Source organism: Eretmochelys imbricata, chromosome 1 (genome assembly GCF_965152235.1).
Source record: "Eretmochelys imbricata isolate rEreImb1 chromosome 1, rEreImb1.hap1, whole genome shotgun sequence".
Lineage (NCBI taxonomy): Eukaryota > Metazoa > Chordata > Testudines > Cheloniidae > Eretmochelys > Eretmochelys imbricata.
In genome coordinates this window covers 188,715,863-188,735,752 of record NC_135572.1, presented here as the reverse complement: position 1 = coordinate 188,735,752, position 19,890 = coordinate 188,715,863, and the positions used below count along the sequence as shown (strand labels likewise).

Here is a 19,890-nt window from a genome sequence, read left to right as displayed (position 1 = left end):
GACAGAGTACTGAAACAAACACAGCAAGTATTATTTTATTGTCATTTCCTCCTTGAAGGGATGTAAAGAAATGTGTGGCTTTAATTTGGTTACTCAAAATTGTCTAATAAATGATAGAAAGAAATATGTTTAAACCCTTGAGGGTCACACATTGTGTGCATTCAGGAAGTATGAATATTCACACAGCACCTGCTATGGTTTGTGAAAATTCTTTGTCACTTTGATGGTCCTTCATTGGAAGTCCATAGGACACCAAAGGAGTTAAAGGTCTGTAGTAAGCTCCCAGAAAGCATACTTGTTAAAGGTGGGATTTTCACAAGTGCTCAGGGTTGGTCTAACTGAGGCCACTGGAAAGGGTAAATGGGATGACCTGGATAATTATCATCATGTCAGCCTGACATCAGTCCAGACAAAATAATAGAGCAACAGCTACAGGACTCGATTAATAATGAACTGAAGGAGGGTAATGTAATTAATGCAAATCAACACGGGTTTATGGAAAATAGATCCTGTCAAACTAGTTTGATATCTTTTTCTGATGAGGTGACAAGTTTGGTTGATAAAGGTAATAGTGTTGACGTAATATCCTTAAACTTCTGTAAAGCATTTGACTTGGTACCACACGACATTTTGATTAAAAAAAATAGAACAATATAAAATTAACATGACACACTTTAAATGGATTAAAAACTGGCTAATGATAGGTCTCAAAATATAACTGTAAATGGGGAATCGTCCATTTCCAGTGGGGTCCCGCAGGGATTGGTGCGTAGCCCTGTGCTACTTAACATCTTTATCAATGACCTGGAAGAGAACATAAAATCATCACTGATAAAGTTTGAAGATGACATAAAAATTGAGGGAGTGGTAAACAATGAAGAGGACAGTCACTGATGTAGAGCGATATAGATAGCTTGGTAAATGGGCACAAGCAAACAATATGTGTTTTAATACAGCTAAATGTATACATCTGGGAACAGATAATGTAGACCACACTTACTGAATGAGGGACTCTGTCCTGGGAAGCAGTGACTCTGAAGAAGATTTTGGGATCATGATGGATAATCAGCTGAACATGAGCTTCCAGTGTGACGCTGTTGCCAAAAGAGCAAATGTGATCCTGGGCTGCATATACTAGGGAATCTTGAGGCATAGAGGTTATTTTACCTCTGTATTTAGCACTGCTGTGACCACTGCTGGAATACTGTGTCTAGTTCTGGTGCCCACAATTCAAAAAGGAAGCTGATAAATTGAAGAGGGTCAGAGAAGAGCCAGAAGAATGATTAAAGGATTAAAAAACATGCCTTATAGTGATAGACTCAGGGGGCTCCATCTATTTAATTTAACAAAGAGAAGGTTAAGGGGTGACTTGATTATACTCTATAAGTACCTACATGGGGAACAAATATTTATAATAGGCTCTTCAGTTCTATTAGAGAAAGCTAGAACATGATCTAATGGCTGGAAGCTAAAGCTAGACAAATATTGACTGGAAATAAGGCATACATTTTTAACAGTGAGAGTAATTAACCATTGGAACAATTTACCAAGCCTTATGGTGGTTTCTCCAACACTGATCATTTTTAAATCAAAAGTGGATGTTTTTCTAAAAGATATGCTCTAGGAATTATTTTGCAAAAGTTCTATGGTCCATGCTATACAGGAGGTCAGACTAGATGATCGGAGTGGTGCCTTCTGGCCTTAGAATCTATGAACTCCAGAAATGCTTTTCTTTTAACAATGACTCTAAATATGCCCTATTGGACTTCCATGATTACTGTACTCTGTTTACAAGTTTAAGAAACAAACAAAGAGTTTTTCAAACTGCCAGCCTGAAAAACTCAACCTGGGCTCAGAGTAAAGCTGAGTTCTTTCCTTCTCTCACATAATCAACAATAAAGATTCTGCAAGCCAATTTAGAGTCGCAGCTACACCTGTGCAATTTAGTTCCTTTAAATTATGCTCCCAGTGACACCCGTGTAGTCCAAATGCTGCCATGGGCTTTACACAGGTGCTGGTGATTGGAACCTGGAAATAATTCTGTTGATGCAAAGTAGAATACAGCTCATTGATTCTTACAGAAGCTGTGTTCGCTGTGCCACGGAAAGCAGTAAAAAGCAGTAGAAACTTTTGTAACTTATGTATTTCATGAGCTATACAAGTTCTTTGTGGGGAGGGGGGAATAAACTTATTTAAGCCCTTGGAATATTAAAATGCAAGTTTATTTACCTGCTTTTAAATTATTTTGCAGAGTATTTTTAATTTTTTTTTTCTTTTGGGTCTGTTTTGGTCATCAATATTTGTATGATGTGCATTTTATTTTAAATGCAGATTATTGCCTCAATTTTTCAACTGTATTGGAAACATTTAAAATTTATATTATTTAATTGAATAGTGGTATGGGTTAACCCACCACTCTAACTCTAGAACAGGAGCCCCATTACTAGGTGCAGTGGTACACCAGGGGCCATGTTTTGCCAAAGGGAATGGCCATTCCTTCAATATGTTTGCAGAGGAGTGCTATCGATTCTAATAGATGGTGCATGAAAATAGCAGTAAGGTGTTCCTACGATGCATTTCCTTCACCCATCCATCTGTCCTGATCCATTCTGAGCTATGCTAGTAGGATAACTGTGATTTATTGTGCAGTATATGGCTCTACTCCACTTCCACCCCACCCTTCTCCATCTCTGTGTGGTTCAACACAGTAATGCTAGGATTCTGCCAATAGTATAACTTACAGTTTGGAGTAAGGATACTTGCAATATTCATCATGATGTGCATATTAAGCAGCACGTTATTAATAATACTTAGCACCCATATCACTTTTATTTTTGAAGTACTTTTTAGATGTTAAATTTCACAAGACATCACTATTTACAAATAGTGGCAAAGAGTCCTGTGGCACGTTACAGACTAACAGACGTATTGGAGCATAAGCTTTTGTGGGTGAATACCCACTTCGTCAGATGCATGTAGTGGAAATTTCCAGAGGCAGGTATAAATATGCAAGCAAGAATCAGGCTAGGGATAACAAGGTTAGTTCAATCAGGGAGGATGAGGCCCTCTTCCAGCAGTTGAGGTGTGAACACCAAGGGAGGAGAAACTGCTTTTGTAGTTGGCTAGCCATTCACAGTCTTTGTTTAATCCTGAGCTGATGGTGTCAAATTTGCAAATGAACTGAAGCTCAGCAGTTTCTCTTTGAAGTCTGGTCCTGAAGTTTTGTTGCTGCAGGATGGCTACCTTTAAATCTGCTATTGTGTGTCCAGGGAGATTGAAGTGTTCTCCTACAGGTTTTTGTACATTGCCATTCCTAATATCTGATTTGTGTCCATTTATCCTTTTACGTAGGGGCTGACCAGTTTGGCCAATGTACATAGCAGAGGGGCATTGCTGGCACATGATGGTGTATATTACATTGGTGGACATGCAGGTGAATGAACTGGTGATGGTGTGGCTGTTCTGGTTAGGTCCTGTCATAGTGTCGCTTGTGTAGATATGTGGGCAGAGTTGGCATTGAGGTTTGTTGCACGGATTGGTTCGTGAGTTAGAGTTACTATGGTGCGGTGTGTAGTTGCTGGTGAGAATATGCTTCAGGTTGGTGGGCTGTCTGTGGGTGAGGACTGGGCCTGCCTCCCAAGACCTGTGAAAGTGGGGGATTGTTGTCCAGGATGGGTTGTAGATCGCTGGTTCAGAGAGGTTTTAGCTGAGGACTGTATGTGATGGCCAATGGAGTTCTGTTGGTTTCTTTCTTGGGCTTGCCTTGCAGCAGGAGGCTTCTGGGTACACATCTGGCTCTGTTGATCTGTTTCCATATTTCCTCATGCGGGTATCATAGTTTTGGGAATGCTTGGTGAAGATCTTATAGGTGTTGATCTCTGTTTGAGGGTTTGGAGCAAATGCAGAACTCCACATGGACTCCTCCTGAGGGTCGAAATGACAGTCTGGACCTATACATAGAATGCTTCCGCCAACGTGCACAGGCAGAAATTGTGGAAAAACAACGTCGCTTGCCTCATAACCTAAGTTGTGCAAAATGCAACGCCATCCAGAGCCTCAGAAACAACCCTGACATTATAATCAAAGAGGCTGATAAAGGAGGTGCTGTTGTCATCATGAACAGGTCTGACTACCGAAAGGAGGCTTCCAGACAATTCTCCAATACCAAATTCTACAGACCACTTTCCTCAGATCCCACTGCAGAATACACTAAGAAACTGCACCATCTACTGAGGATACTCCCTACACTAACACAGGAACAAATCAACATACCCTTAGAGCCCCAGCCGGGGTTATTCTATCTACTACCCAAGGTCCACAAACCCAGAAATCCTGGACACCCCATCATCTCGGGCATTGGCACTCTCACTAAAGGACTGTCTGGATATGTGGACTCTCTACTGAGACCCTACGCCATCAGCACTCCCAGCTATCTCCGTGACACTACTAATTTCCTGAGAAAACCAATGCATTGGTGATCTTCCAGAAAACACCATCCTAGCCACCATGGATGTAGAGGCTCTCTACACAAACATCCCACACACAGATGGAATACAAGCTATGAGGAACAGTATCCCTTATGATGCCACAGCACAACTGGTTGCTGAGCTCTGTGACTTTATCCTCACGCACAATTATTTCTAATTCGGTGACAATATATACCTCCAGATAGTGGCACCACTATGGGCACCCGCATGGCCCCACAGTATGCCAACATTTTTATGGCTGACCTGGAACAACGCTTCCTCAGCTCTCGTCCACTCACACCCCTTCTCTACCTACGCTACATTGATGACATCTTCATCATCTGGACCCATGGGAAGGAAACCCTGGAAGAATTCCACCACGAATTCAACAGCTTCCACCCCACCATCAACCTCAGCCTGGACCAATCTACACGGGAGGTCCACTTCCTCGACACCACAGTGCAAATAAGTGATGGCAACGTTAACATCACGCTATACCGAAAACCCACCAACCGCCATGCCTACCTTGATGCCTCCAGCTTCCATTGCGGACACACCACATGATCCATTGTCTACAGCCAAGCACTGGGGTACAACTGCCTTTTCTCCAACCCCTCAGACGGAGACCAACACCTAGAGATCTTCACCAAGCATTCTCAAAACTACAATACCCACACGAGGAAATAAGGAAACAGATCAACAGAGTCAGATGTGTACCCAGAAGCCTCCTGCTGCAAGACAAGCCCAAGAAAGAAACCAACAGAACTCCACTGGCCATCACATACAGTCCTCGGCTAAAACCTCTCCAATGCATCATCAGTGATCTCCAACCCATCCTGGACAACAATCCCTCACTTTCACAGGCCTTGGGAGGCAGGCCAGTCCTCGCCCACAGACAACCCTCAAACCTGAAGCATATTCTCACCAGCAACTACACACCGCACCATAGTAACTCTAACTCAGGAACCAATCCATGCAACAAACCTCAATGCCAACTCTGCCCACATATCAATACCAGTGACACCATCACAGGACCTAACCAGATCAGCCACACCATCACCGGTCCATTCACCTGCACGTCCACCAATGTAATATACACCATCATGTGCCAGCAATGCCCCTCTGCTATGTACATTGGCCAAACTGGACAGCCCCTACGTAAAAGGATAAATGGACACAAATCAGATATTAGGAATGGCAATGTACAAAAACCTGTAGGAGAACACTTCAATCTCCCTGGACACACAATAGCAGATTTAAAGGTAGCCATCCTGCAGCAACAAAACTTCAGGACCAGACTTCAAAGAGAAACTGCTGAGCTTCAGTTCATTTGCAAATTTGACACCATCAGCTCAGGATTAAACAAAGACTGTGAATGGCTAGCCAACTACAAAAGCAGTTTCTCCTCCCTTGGTGTTCACACCTCAACTGCTGGAAGAGGGCCTCATCCTCCCTGATTGAACTAACCTTGTTATCCCTAGCCTGATTCTTGCTTGCATATTTATACCTGCCTCTGGAAATTTCCACTACATGCATCTGACGAAGTGGGTATTCACCCACAAAAGCTTATGCTCCAATACATCTGTTAGTCTGTAACATGCCACAGGACTCTTTGCCGCTTTTACAGATCCAGACTAACACGGCTACCCCTCTGATACTATTTACAAATAGGTCAATTGATGCAGGGTGGTGAAGTGACTTGCTCAAGGCCACAAAAGGAAGTCAGTGTCAGCATCCAGATTAGATCTCAAAAGTTCATGATTTATAGTTCTGCACTCAAGCTATTAGCAGTGGTGCAAATACAGTGGTGTGGTCCGGTATGCCGTACCAATAAAATACTTACAGCTGGTACGGCATACCAGAAAGACAGTGGAGGAGCCCTCCCGCAGCCCTTCCACAGAACTGCGTCTTCTCCGTATGTACAGCAGCCCTGCCAGAAAGGAGCAGAACGCAGGCAACTCCTCTGGCAGCTGTATCACCCCCAGCCCCGTGGCTGGGGGCTGCTGTACAGACAGAGGAGACGCAGCTTTGTGGAAGGGCAGAGGGCAGAGCTGGGGGTTCAGCTCCTTTCTCCGCTGTGGTTCCTGGGAGAGCCCTGAACCGCAGAGCTCTCCTGGGAACCACAGCGGGGAAAGGAGCAGAACATGGGGCCGCCGGGCAGCCTCACGCCAGCAGCTCTACCGCCCGAACCCCAGCCCCCAGCCCTTCCACACAGCTGTGTCTTTTGAATCCTCCTGCCTGGGGTCTGTACAGCAGAAGTCTCCGGCGCAGCGGGAGGAGGACAGAGCCCCCCACCCCAGGTAATGTGGGATGGATGTAGATCATGGGGAGGAGACAGGGAGAGTGCGGGGGGCCCCGCGCTGGGGGCAGGGCGGGGAGGAGTCATGTGGGAGAGTCACGTGGGGATGTCACGTGCCCTCCTCTTTGTGTCCCTCCCATGAGTGCAGCATACTGGCAAGAAATGATTTCTACTTACATCACTGGCTGTTAGTATTCTCTGCTTGCACCACTGGCTGTTAGTCATTCTCTCTGTAGTGCCTGTTTACGGAACTGAACGTATTCATGCACACTTTTCAAACCTTAGGCCCAGATCTTCAGCTAGTGGAAATCAACATAGCGCCATTGTTGTCAATAGAACAATGCTGACTTGCTCAAATTTGTAAGATCTGACCCTTAATTTCTTGGTCATCTTAACTTTTTATAGTTTCAAGGCAGAATCCATATGAATAGTATCCTCCTTAGCAAGTGAACGTCCAGCACAGAGGTGGGGGCCTTTTATTGGAAGACATTCAGGATGTCAAGTGACCAGCATATATTAACAAAGTAAGTGTGGGACTGTGAAGAGTGTCAGAGCAAAGAGACACACTAGCAGTTTCAATATAGTTAATTCTACTTAAATATTAAACAGCAGCCCATAGTTTTCCTTCGAAGTCAGGACGTGTTGTCTTTTGTTCTTTGCACAACAACAACAACAACAACAACAACATGAAGGAACCACACAGGCATAGTTGGGCCAGAAGTAGCCATATTTAGGCTACCTCTACACTGTGCGCTAGGGTGTGATTTACAGCTCATGTATACGTACTTATGCGCGCTTGATGAGAGCTAGAGCGAGGGTACAAAGTAGTGTAGCCGCAGTGGCGCAGGCAGTAGCAGCTCTTCAGGCAGGTTTCTACACAGCATGGCAACGCTGTGCCACCGCTCCCTGTGTGACCACCACTACACTATTCATATTCGTGCAACCTCTCACCGAGCTAGAGTGAGTACGTGTACGAAAACGGGGGATTATGGCCCTAGCTTGTAGTGTAGACATAGTCTTACTAAATTAGTACAAATATCCGAGGCATAGCTATGTACTTACTGCTAGTTTCTAAAATAATAAACACCACTAAATGGCTTACAAACTATTAAAACGGATACTACCCTGTTCCTACAGGAGGACTAGGAAACTTACCAAAAAAAAGAGAGGAGGAGGGAAACTGTCTCCAAGAGAAAGTTCTAGACTTCAGCAAGGGCACTTGCTGCTCACCAAACCACAAAAGTTAGTAGTGGCTGGAGAAGAGGAAACTAGTATAGAGAACTTTTCAGTAATTCATCTATTCCTAAAAGAAATTCATACAGGAAGCCTACAGTGCCAGCAAAAATTCCTGCTATCTATTAAAACTTCAGCGTCTCAACTGAAATATTTACTGCAAGAATTGCAGTGACTGAAGAGTCATTCTCTCTGTAGTTGACTTTTAAAGTATCTGCCTGAAGAGATTGTCAAGTGATTACAGCATTTTGATAATAAAATTAAAAGACCTGAGAAACAGAACATGATGCTCAAACCTAACAATAAAGATGACACAGAAAACTGAAGGCAGAAACATGATTGAATTTGTAACCAACCTGATTAACAAAGTGATGGGGGAAATGACTCTCACAAATTGGAAGAGACAAGATTCTGTAGATCTCTTCAGCCAAAATTCAAGGGTAAGAGCATATCATAATACAAAACTGAGATTTGAGGACTAGAAAAACATTCTTTCACAAGCTAGGAAAGGATGGAAAATTCATCTGGGAAGAAGCAAACTTCCTCTATATTTCCAGACATGAATTCTGAGACTAACAAGGAGAGAAGGGAATTCAGAGAGGTATTTGCCCTAGGAGAGAAATGGCTACAAACTGCTCTTTATTTCCAGAAAACTTTATTTAGCATAGCAATTCAGCTGAAGAAGAAAAAAATAAAATTGTTGCGTCATATTTAACATACTTAGTTAGGTAAGACTATCCCTTTAACAGAGAGTAAATTGTATAAATTGAATTTCACCATTGCTGGACAAAATGCTTAAGAATGAAACCAGCCTCTGTATTTTTGAGTAGGAAATAATGAATTCTGCGGATACTCTACACGATCAGGGGAGACAAAGGTGGCCTGAAAGCTGTTCTTTCTTACATTTGACTGCGTTTTGTCCCAAGAATTTGTTCCAGTAACAGGAACAATCTGGGTGTGGTGGCTCCTCAGCCAAACCCTCTACTTCAGAAGAGAAGGGTGTAGTAAAGAATCCATTGTCCTAGCCCTGCACCACCTGGAGATTACCTTATGCAAGGAAGTAAATCCTCAAATAACCAATTTAGGTGGCTTTCCTGCTACTTTTCACTACCGGAGTGGGGACCAGAACCTGCCCTGATGTGTTAAAAAGGTGTATCTCTACACTGCAAAAACAAAACAAAATCCAAAAACCTGCGGCAGCAAGTCTCAGAGCCTGGATCAATTGACTCGGGTTTGCGGGAGTCATGGTTACAGAGCTAACAATAGTGTAGAAATGGGCTAGAGCCTGGGCTCTGAAACCTTCCCCCCACCCCCGCCAAGGTCTCTGACCCTGGGATTCTATTGCCACCACTTCCTGTTTCAAATTATCCCATGTTAGTTATCTCCTTTCCACATTACGTATTCACTTTCTTTGGGTCTACTTCTCATAAACAAATTTCTGCATAGTCTTTTTTCTTGTGAAATTGTGTGCATTACAAGACAGTGTAAATCAGAAAAGGTGCCAGTAAAGCAAGAATGGGCTCTAGAAGTCTCACTATGTGTCACCAATGAAGAATTGACTTATAGCTTGAAGTTTAACAGTTTTCCAAAACATGGAAATATTTGCAAAATATGATTGCAATGGTGTACAGTGGTATAAAATAAGTTATTTCTTTCATTGCCTCACCTTGGTCCTGGTCCTGCAATGTCATCTGCTAGCGTCCTTTCATGAGAAAATTATTGTCAAGGCTCTTCCTCACCACTTCAGTTGAAGTGCCTTGTTCTCACTCGTTGATCACTTCAGTTCTATGAAAGACCAGGCTGAACACGTTTTTTTTCTTCCACTTCCACATTCAGTTTCAAATCTCGCAAGGATTAATGGAACAACAAAATTAGAAAGGACAGAATAGAAAGCATATCCTTTCATAGTCTACATAAAAAGCAAACACATAATCATATAGTCATTCTCTTTCTTATTCAGAAATATTTTTGGCAGGAGCAAAATGCAGATGAATAGCTTAAAAAGAAAACATTTTTCTGTGTTGCGGCATTATAGTTAGCAGAAAGTGTCTGCAGGTGCTCAAGCGGAGATCCAGCTACCAGAACAAAAGCCATTCTGGGGTTTTTGGGTAGTTGCAATCCAATGGTATTGTCCTTTGAAATTCTGAAAGGTTGCAAACCGGGTTTAAAATAATAGGTCTGATATAACAATATATACAGGAGGTCAGACTAGACGATTTAATTGTCCTTTCTGGCTTTAAACCTTGTTGTAAAAACTCTGGAAGAAAGTTAGTTTGCCCTGAGTTCTAACCATATACCATTATTATAGAACCCAAATCTAGCTATTATATATGGTAGATTAATAAAATCTGACAAAAAGAAAAGGAGTACTTGTGGCAGCTTAGAGACTAACCAATTTATTTGAGCATAAGCTTTCGTGAGCTACAGCTCACTTCATCAGATGCATACTGTGGAAAATACAGAAGATGTATGCATCCGATGAAGTGAGCTGTAGCTCACGAAAGCTTATGCTCAAATAAGTTGGTTAGTCTCTAAGGTGCCACAAGTACTCCTTTTCTTTTTGCGAATACAGACTAACACGGCTGTTACTCTGAAATCTAATATCTGACAGATATTCCAAGTACTTCCCATATACTTTAATTGTTTTGTTGCCCTTATTTTTTCTGCTGATACTTTTTTTTTATATAATTATAGTTTTCCATGCTATTGTGGCATTGTCTGGGTAATTATATATATGATCTTCTTTTGTGTGATGAAATCATTAATGTGGTGGCTATGTAGTGGAATGTGTTCAACTTGCTCAGGAATAATGGCTTATTTTTCTTGTCTACTTTTTCCTTTTTAATACCTGTAATAACTCTGACTACTCTAAAGGTTCTCCACCTGCTGTAACACTGCCCCTCTCCCTCCAAGAAATTTGTGCAGAGCAAAATAATGCTTTACCAAATAGATGTACAGCCCTCTCCTTTCAATGAAGTTCACTGAGAGAACTGCATTTTTGAAGACGGCTAGTTGATTAAAGAAATGTTATACTGACTCAAATGAAAACAGGACGCTGTCCACTCTTATCAGTTTTAAGAAAACTTTTCCTTTAAACATTGTTTAAAGTTTACAATTGTTTAAAATATTTATATTTAGAATAGACCTAAGAGTAGCAACCTCCCAGCAAAGAAACATGTCTTATACTTTTACAGCTGGAAACATAAAGCATAGGAGCCTGCAGAGACTTTTTTGCTAACTATGATTTGGACTTGGGACCAGAATAAAGACTGCTTCTTCCTTTTCTAAAGGAAAAAAAAACACACTAAGCTAGAGAGAACTTCTATTTTCTGTAGAGATATCCATGCAGTTCTCTATACCATTTCTGAAACTCAGTTACTTCATTTTTACTATTACACATCCACTTCCTTATGTTGATTTGCATTTTCAGACTTTTCACTCTGCCCTCCTGTTATGCTTACAATTTTTGCTTTTCCCTCTTTGATATTGTATTTTTCTCATTAATTTTTTTAGTCTTCTGCAATATACTTTGTATTAAATACCTTAAGAGACAAGGTAGGTAAGGTATCTTTTATTGGACCAACTTCTGTTCGCAGAAGGGGCAAGCTTTCCAATTACATAGAGCTCTTCCTCACATCGGTAGATGTGATGGATGATCTAAGGTCTGCCAGTAGTTCATGTATTATGGTAAGAAAAATTAATGCAAATTTTTTAAAAGAGTCACAAAGATCGCTTTAGAGGTGACTCTTCTTAAATTTATTTTATTAATTTTTCTTACCATTAAAAATGTATTATTGGCAGACCACAGATCACTCCTAGAGAGAAAACTTGGTCATGAAAAAGAAAATTACTGATTTGGGCCCCAGTATTGCAAAGAGATACATCTGTGCTGAGTCCCCTGACTTCATTCACCTCTACGTGGATGGAAGGATCTTCCTATGCAGATCCCTTTGCAGGATCAAGGTCGTAGACACAGAACAACTCAGTACAAAAGTGCCCAATGGAGTGCTCATTAAGGACAGTTCTTGAATAGAACTGAGAATTTGGAAAAATGTATTAAGGCTCTCAACACTAGGCTTGCCTGAGATAGCGGGGGGAAGAAATTGTTTTGATTTGGTTTTAAAATTCCTTAGAGTTTTGATCCCACCCTTTGGTTATTAAAGATCTTTAAGGATACCTTATAAACGTTCTGTGTTTAAAACATAAATTATATCAATTTTCTTTTTTCATACTGTAATAATTTTTGTACCATCTTTAGGTTTTAAAAGGGGAAATGAAGTAAGTATTGAGGGAAAACAGCTCTATTGTGTATGAAAACCAAGGAAGCGACATTTTTTTCAGATCTCTGTAAGGCTACACAGGCTCAACAAAAAATTGATGTTTCTTCAGAATGAATTTGCTCATCTGGGTTTCTCTGCATCTACAGAAGTCCCCACAAATGGAAACTGCATCAAGATTAACAAACCTATTTATTTTCTAATTATAACGATAATAAGGCTTTTCCATCTCTGAGGAGCAACTACGATGTGCCTACTGAAAATGGTGAAAGAAGATATCAAAACTTACCATTGCCTAAGTTTTTGAATGGGAGCTTGTTTGTTGTTTTTACTAACATAAAAGTTATGTTGAATATTCATTACCCAACTATAATTTAGATTTAATTTTAATTTTTTTCAAACTTGGAGAATTTTGATTTTTCCCCCCATTGTATTTTTTGATATCGAAGAAGCTTTGAGATTTCAAGCCCCTATTCAACGTAGAGATCTGCTAAGCACAGGCCTGTGCAGAGCCCCATTGAAGTTGGGTCTTCCCAGTGGATCCTGTTGTAGGATTAAGGGCCTTCATCTTTTCATCTTCAATATATCAAAATAGCTATCAATAAATGACATAAAATGAGGACAAGTTTAGTGTATTGTCATAACTGCTTTTGAAATGATATTTTTCCCATCATTTCCTGCCAAGACAAAATTCTACTTTCAGGTGATTGCAGAGATCTAGACTGATATTCTGCTCCCATTATGTGTGTGAAATTCCACTGACATCAGTGGGAGTTTTACACATGGAGATAGTGCATCTCAAACTTATTTTGCTCTACGTGGATCTCAGAGGTTGATTTTGCCTTTAAAAGTGAATCTCTTTATATTCTTCTTCCTTGAAGTTCTGAAATTCCCCATTTAAACACTGTGCCAGCTATACGTTCAGAGGAAACAAGCCCTCTCTTGCTAGCACTCTATCGCTTAATGGCTTGTGGTGTGGGGTTTTTTCTCTTTTTTTGTTGTTTTGGTTGGTTGTGTGTGTTTTGTTTGTATTGTTACCAGTTTTTATCGTTTAACAGCATTTTATGGACTCTGCTGCCATGAAGACAGTGTTGATTTGGTAGGGTTTCATTTACTCTCTTAAACAATCAGCTTCTTTTGATCAGCTAAAGAACAGCTTGTTTGATTAATGATCATTTTTATCTTTTAAAAGGATCCTTCCCAACCATTGGGGTGAAGTCTCTTTCGAGATTCCTGAGGGCGGGCTTTTTAAGTAGCATCCCGGCCCCACATCCAGTCTCACGGGGCAGATCTTTGCCCCCCGGCATTTCCTCTGGTAGGTATTTCAGGTGAAGTTTCTACCAACCCTTACTGGGGGAGCAGCACCAAAATCTGTTAGTGGTAGGATAGGGAGGTTAATACCAGTCTCAATGAATAACAAAAATAAGAGGATCTTTTCGATCCATTAACCAGCCTGCTAGTACAGGACCTGACCATGTATATGTAGGAGAGACTGTAGCTGGAGGAGAGAAACGGCCATAGCTAAGTGGTTAACTGAAATATAAAATGAAAACTGCCAATGTTCTCTTATCAAGCATTGCATGAAATTAACTTATGTAAATAGAAAATATAACTTAGAAACGGCTCTTGAAATGTCAGATTTGCTGTCTCTGAATGCCTGAATGTTTTCCATGAAAGTTTCCATTTTCCAGCTAACAGAGAGGAAGTAACAAAAAATTAGAACAAGTAGAAATTAATTATGCACTGTAATAAAAATGGGGAAAGCAATAAACTTTGAACTCTGGTTTTACATATGCTTCAGCATGCATTTTTAAAAAATACAGATAAAAGTAGTTAGGGTTTGTTCCCTGCCGGGTACAATGGAGCTGAAAAAGGAAGCATAATGTAGTAATGAGATCCACAACACAGTGAGTGGGCTACTGTCAGGCTGAAGGGTGGGAAGAAAAATAATCTGCAGGAGTAGGCTGGTCTAGATACTGGGCTGAGGCAGAGAAAAATGACAAATCACAGGTGCTCCTTTTCTCCGGAAGGGGAATCATAGAATCATAGAATCATAGAATATCAGGGTTGGAAGGGACCCCTGGAGGTCATCTAGTCCAACCCCCTGCTCGAAGCAGGACCAGGGAATGCACATTATCCGTCTTCATCTGGAATCGTGGAAGATACCTGGCAATAAAACTAGCAAATAAAAAGTAAGTTTCTTCTATTTTCACAAAAATCTAGTTAATTTCTAACATACTCTGGATTTTCTCTTTAAGGCAGGAAGGGTTGTCTAGTGGTTAGAGCAGGGAGGATGAGCATAATGAATTCTGCCCTGGATTCCCTCTGCCAATTGGGGAGAGAAGTCACCTAATCTTTCTGTACCTCAACTTACTTATGCATAACATAGAGATAGTTACAGGCCAGGGGTCACTATTAATCATTGTTTTCCTTCATTCTCTAAATAGGAAGTAAAAGATAGTTTTGATACTTTCTCTGATAACTGTTGGTAAATGTTGGCCACTGTACTAACCTCACAAGTGGTGCTGGCAGACAATGGTTGTAAACACTTTGAGATCTTCTTATGAAAAATACTATACAGAGTGCTTCTTGAATAATTTTAAAGAGCTATTACTGGTTCCATCCATATTCCCTACTTTGAGTATCACACATGTATGTGTATATATATATATATATAGTATTACTGACCCTCATTGGCTAAGAATTGCTGACATCCTATTATATTTGTTACCCTGGCCCACTTATTTGTCTCATCTACCTATTTTGTCTTTTTTGTTGTTTTTTGTTTGTTTACTTGCTTGCTTTTGATTGTAAGCATTTGGGGGCAGGGACTTTCCTTTTCTATATTTTTGTACCGCTCCTAGCAGTGCAATGGGATCCTGACCTAGCTGACCTGTAGGTGCTAATATAGTATAATGGGCTTAATAATAATGAGTAAAGGGAATATGACTCAGACTGGTAGAATATTTCAAAAGAGAAGAAACTGCAAGTGCTACTACTATATACAATTTATTATAATGTAGCTAATAGATCACTTTCCACTGTAGCAATAGCAGCAAGTGAAGGAAAGGCATCCCATCAGCCTATTGTCAAACTGCCTCATCTTATAGAGGTTGGAGGATTGTCAGTCTGTAGAAGGGCAGACGGCTGCCGTGATTAATCCAGTGGCAGACTACATGCATTTTGTTGAAGGGAAGAACTAAGTGCACTTTTGGTTGAGGAGGAGGAGAGGAGTTTCAATGTTAAGGTAAAGAAATGCACACTAACAGCCTTAAGTCTGCACCGTACAATGCCATGCAATAATTATGATTGTGATTAAGGTATTTTAGTGTTTATAGTTTGATTAGATTAAACTGATTTTGAAGCCATTCAGTTGTTTCATATTTTTTCCTTCATGCCATGAGTACAGCACAAAGTGAAGGTTGTTTAGGTGCTGTAACTGTGCATTTCTTACCTTAATACATTTTGGATTTCTTCTAAGCGTAACCTTAACTCTGAATTGCCTGATTTATAATGCTTGGTTTGGGGTAATTATAACATCCCCGTAATGTTTTTACCTTTAAGTCATGAAATCAAATTTCATTTTAAGAGAAGATTCATAGATACACCAAAGCAGCCAGAGTGCACTGTCCAATTAAGCTGTCTTTACAGCTGCTTTGAATTGCTAGAAAAGTAGCTAGAAGCAGCCACAGTGTACTGGTGAATTTAGCCCTTAACTTGCAATTCTCTTCCTGATTTTGGAGGGTTATGTTGGTGAGACTGGTGCTTTATGAAGGGAGGGCCCCTGAGTCCCAATTCTCTGCATGAAGGGGTCCTCCTGCCTCAGTGTGCAGTGGAGCTAAGGCAGAAGTAGCTGATGCCTACTGAATCTTTAAAGAGAAGTGAGAGGTTGAGCAAAATAATGTACCAACCAGAATAATGTATTCTTGACACTTGTCCATTCTTCCCCATACCTCTGAATCATAACAACCAATAGAATTATTGCATGCAAATTAGCAATAGAGCAAGTTTAGTGATTGGTTGTTACCTCTGATGTCACAGTGGCCCCTCTTCAGTTACCTAAGCTGTTGACCTGAGCCTTTATAAGCATAACAAACATATCTAATTGCTAATGATTTAGTTTAATTACAACCTATTTAATTCAAATATAGTCCATGCATAAGATTTTCATGAAATTTTAACTATATGGAAAGTTCGAAGCATCTGTGTTATTCTGTTGAGGTCATTTGGGACAAAGATGACTGACAGATGCTAAATTTCTTAAAGTTAATTACAAGCCAAGACCTTTAACTCAAACTTGTTACATTTACTTGTAAATTATCAGAAAACTAATTCTGTAATCAAAGAGTGAGTGCTCTTAAGTTTGGGGAGGATACACTGTATCTTTCATACAAAATGAAGAGGTTGAATCCTTGCTTTAGGTGGAAAATGAAACTCAACTTTTAAATCTGGAGTAATGACCAGAGCTTCCATAATGAGCACGTAAAAAATAGGTTGTTAAGGAACTTGTGTCAAAAGTGGTTTAGGATAAAATGAAACTAATAACTGACTTTTCTCTTTCACTGAACATAAAATGTTGCCTTTTACCATTGCACTGCGTGGCAAAATACCTTGTTCGCCTCAGCAGGCTCAGTCCTTTTTAGCCTTGGAGACTCAGGTTTGGGGCAAGGCGAATCCTTATATGTGGCACAGGGTCCTGCTACTCCTCTCCTCAGTCAGTCCCTTGTGCTTGTTTTCCTTCCCTTCTGGGGAGCAAGTGCAGCCTCCCTACTGGGGAGGTTTGGTGTCTTGCTGCAAACAGCCTACTGGCAGCTTCCCTGCTCCTCTCACTCCCTCACTCTCCCCCTCCTACCACCCAGGGGAGGGTTTAAAAAGGTCCCAAGTAGTTGGAGTCAGCTGAACCTAATTGGTTTCCTGGCAACCTCTTTTCCAGCTGAACCTTAGTGTCCTGTGGTTCTCTCTCCTCAGTGGATAGGGAGGGGCCTTTTAATCCCCTGGGACTAATTACTACCCCCCTTTTGTAGCTGTTTTTCCTGGGTTTACCACAACTGATGCTTTATATTCAGTTTTATAGAATTTGGTATTTGGCTTTGCATCCCTTGGGAATTCCCTGTTGCCAACTGTGTCCACATATCTATTCAGGGGACACCATCATAGGGCCTAATCACATCAGCCACCCTATCAGAGGCTCGTTCACCTGCACATCTACCAATGTGATATATGCCATCATGTGCCAGCAATGCCCCTCTGCCATGTACATTGGTCAAACTGGACAGTCTCTACGTAAAAGAATAAATGGACACAAATCAGATGTCAAGAATTATAAAGTTCATAAACCAGTTGGAGAACACTTCAGTCTCTCTGGTCACTCGATTACAGACCTAAAAGTCACAATATTACAACAAAAAGACTTCAAAAACAGACTCCAACGAGAGACTGCTGAATTGGAATTAATTTGCAAATTGGATACAATTAACTTAGGCTTGAATAGAGACTGGGAGTGGATGGGTCATTACACAAAGTAAAACTATTTCCCCATGTTTATTTCCCGCACACACACACTGTTCCTCAGACGTTCTTGTCAACTGCTGGAAATGGCCCACCTTGATTATCACTACAAAAGGTTTTCTTCCCCTCTTCCCCCCCCCCCCCCACTGGTATTAGCTCATCTTAAGTGATCACTCTCCTTACAGTGTGTATGATAACACCCATTATTTCATGTTCTCTGTGTCTATAAATCTCCCTGCTATATTTTCCACTGAATGCATCCGATGAAGTGAGCTGTAGCTCACGAAAGCTTATGCTCAAATAAATTTGTTAGTCTCTAAGGTGCCACAAATACTCCTTTTCTTTTTCACAGGAATCCTCATCTGGCCAACTTCAAGCCTAGCTTCTGGTGCAGGGGTGCTGCAAAGAAACCCCTTTGCAGTTGATTATCCCACCCTCCGTACTGAGTGAGACTTCTCAAAACTCTTGACTTGCTTCCAAAATTGCAACTCTCGTTGCATTTTAAAGACTAGACATTGCTATTCTGATGGAATAGTGTTTGCATTTGATGGCGTCATTAAAATTCTTTCACTGCTTGCTAGCACATTTATTTGGGAAGCCTGGTTCACGCTAGTCCTGAAAATACCTACTGTTATTTACAAAATCAAGTCCTTTTCTCACAATAACTTCCTTGACTTGTGATCAGTTATATCACAAACGATTTCGACTTCTTTTAGTCCATCTGCTGACAGTTCAAATTCATGTGACTCAGCCTTACATAGGTCTGTAAGGTTAATGGTCCGTGGTCTCACCTGGCATGTGGTTTCATGTAAAGACAGTGTACCTTTTTCAAGTGACATTCGTGTGTAAATCAAAATATTCTTGAAAGCCTTTGTCTAACAATTTGTAGTCCTCTCATCCTCCCTCTAGAAAGAATTGTGCATTCACCATCTTTGATTTTTCCTCAGTGCCACTTGCTTGCAGGAAAATTTGGAAGTGCTGTATTCACCTCCTCAAGTTCTCACTCTTCCATACATGAGTGCTGTAAGAGATTTCAGTTTATTTCTTGGTCCTAGTGAAGTTAAATGGATCAGGATTACATATGTTTACACCCCTGTCACATGGCAGGAGTCAGTGTGTATTGGCTAGTCACACCCATATTCCCAGTTTCCCTACTTTCATCACTGGAGACTTAAAAGACAGATGACTGATCCTGCTGCTATAGCGTGGAGAAAGACAGATGTGGAGAAAGACAGGTAACACTGTCAGTGTCTCCCTCATAGCTGCTCTCCGGATTCTTCTCTGATAGTAATGAGTGGAGATGTAAGTCAGGAGGAGAGACTACGACAGGATCCTTGTTTAGCAGTCAGAACCACTACTTGGTGTACAAATTAAATGGAAGGAGGTGAGGGTAGACCAGAAAATCTGGCTGAAGCCCCCTGCAGTAGATCCTATGACATGACCTGTACAGCCTCTGGTGTGGAGGGTGTGGCAGAAATTATGTTTTGTATCTTTTTTTCTATGTGCTGTAAACAATAGCTAATTAATCCTCCCAACCCCTGTGTTAGGCAAGTATTCAACCATTTTACAGCTCAGGAAAGTGGAAGCATTGAGGCTAAGACAAAATAAACAGCATTTGCTATCATGGGCCTCAAAAATTATTTATGTTCAGAGAACAAATGAGATTGCATTTCCCTAAAGTCAATCAAATAGATCCAATGAAAAATAATCCAAAACAGCACTAAGGCTGAAAAAAAGCTCGAAGTGGGCAGTAAGTTAGATACAAGTTTGGAATGAATAATGACAACAGTAGTGTCCCAAACAAAGGAGATTACACAGAAGAGATGGTGCCTGTGGGGTGTTTGACACGCTGACTTTCTAAAACAAAGTTTGCCTGGTACCTACTGTGGTGTCCACATTTATTACAGAGCCTCTTAAATAAAATCAAATCTAAGAATCAGATGAATTAAATCAGATGATCAGTTTCATTGTTCCTCAAAATTAATATTTTATGATAATTTCCATATGCACCTGAATGAATGAGCCCATTATTCTTGATACTGTATAAACTGACAATTCAGAGTAAAATTGCATTGACAACCCTTTATTGAACAAAACTACTCAACAA

General features: G+C 40.7%; 1 protein-coding gene across 1 annotated transcript in view; it reads left to right on the top strand.

The window, feature by feature from the left end:
* Nucleotides 1–19,890, top strand: part of EPHA6 (EPH receptor A6) — a 621,363-nt gene that overhangs the window by 487,007 nt on the left and 114,466 nt on the right. The window contains exon 10 of the mRNA XM_077816508.1: nt 13,468–13,590. Within this exon, the coding sequence (XP_077672634.1) occupies nt 13,468–13,590 (123 nt within the window). The remainder of the gene's footprint in view (nt 1–13,467; nt 13,591–19,890) is intronic.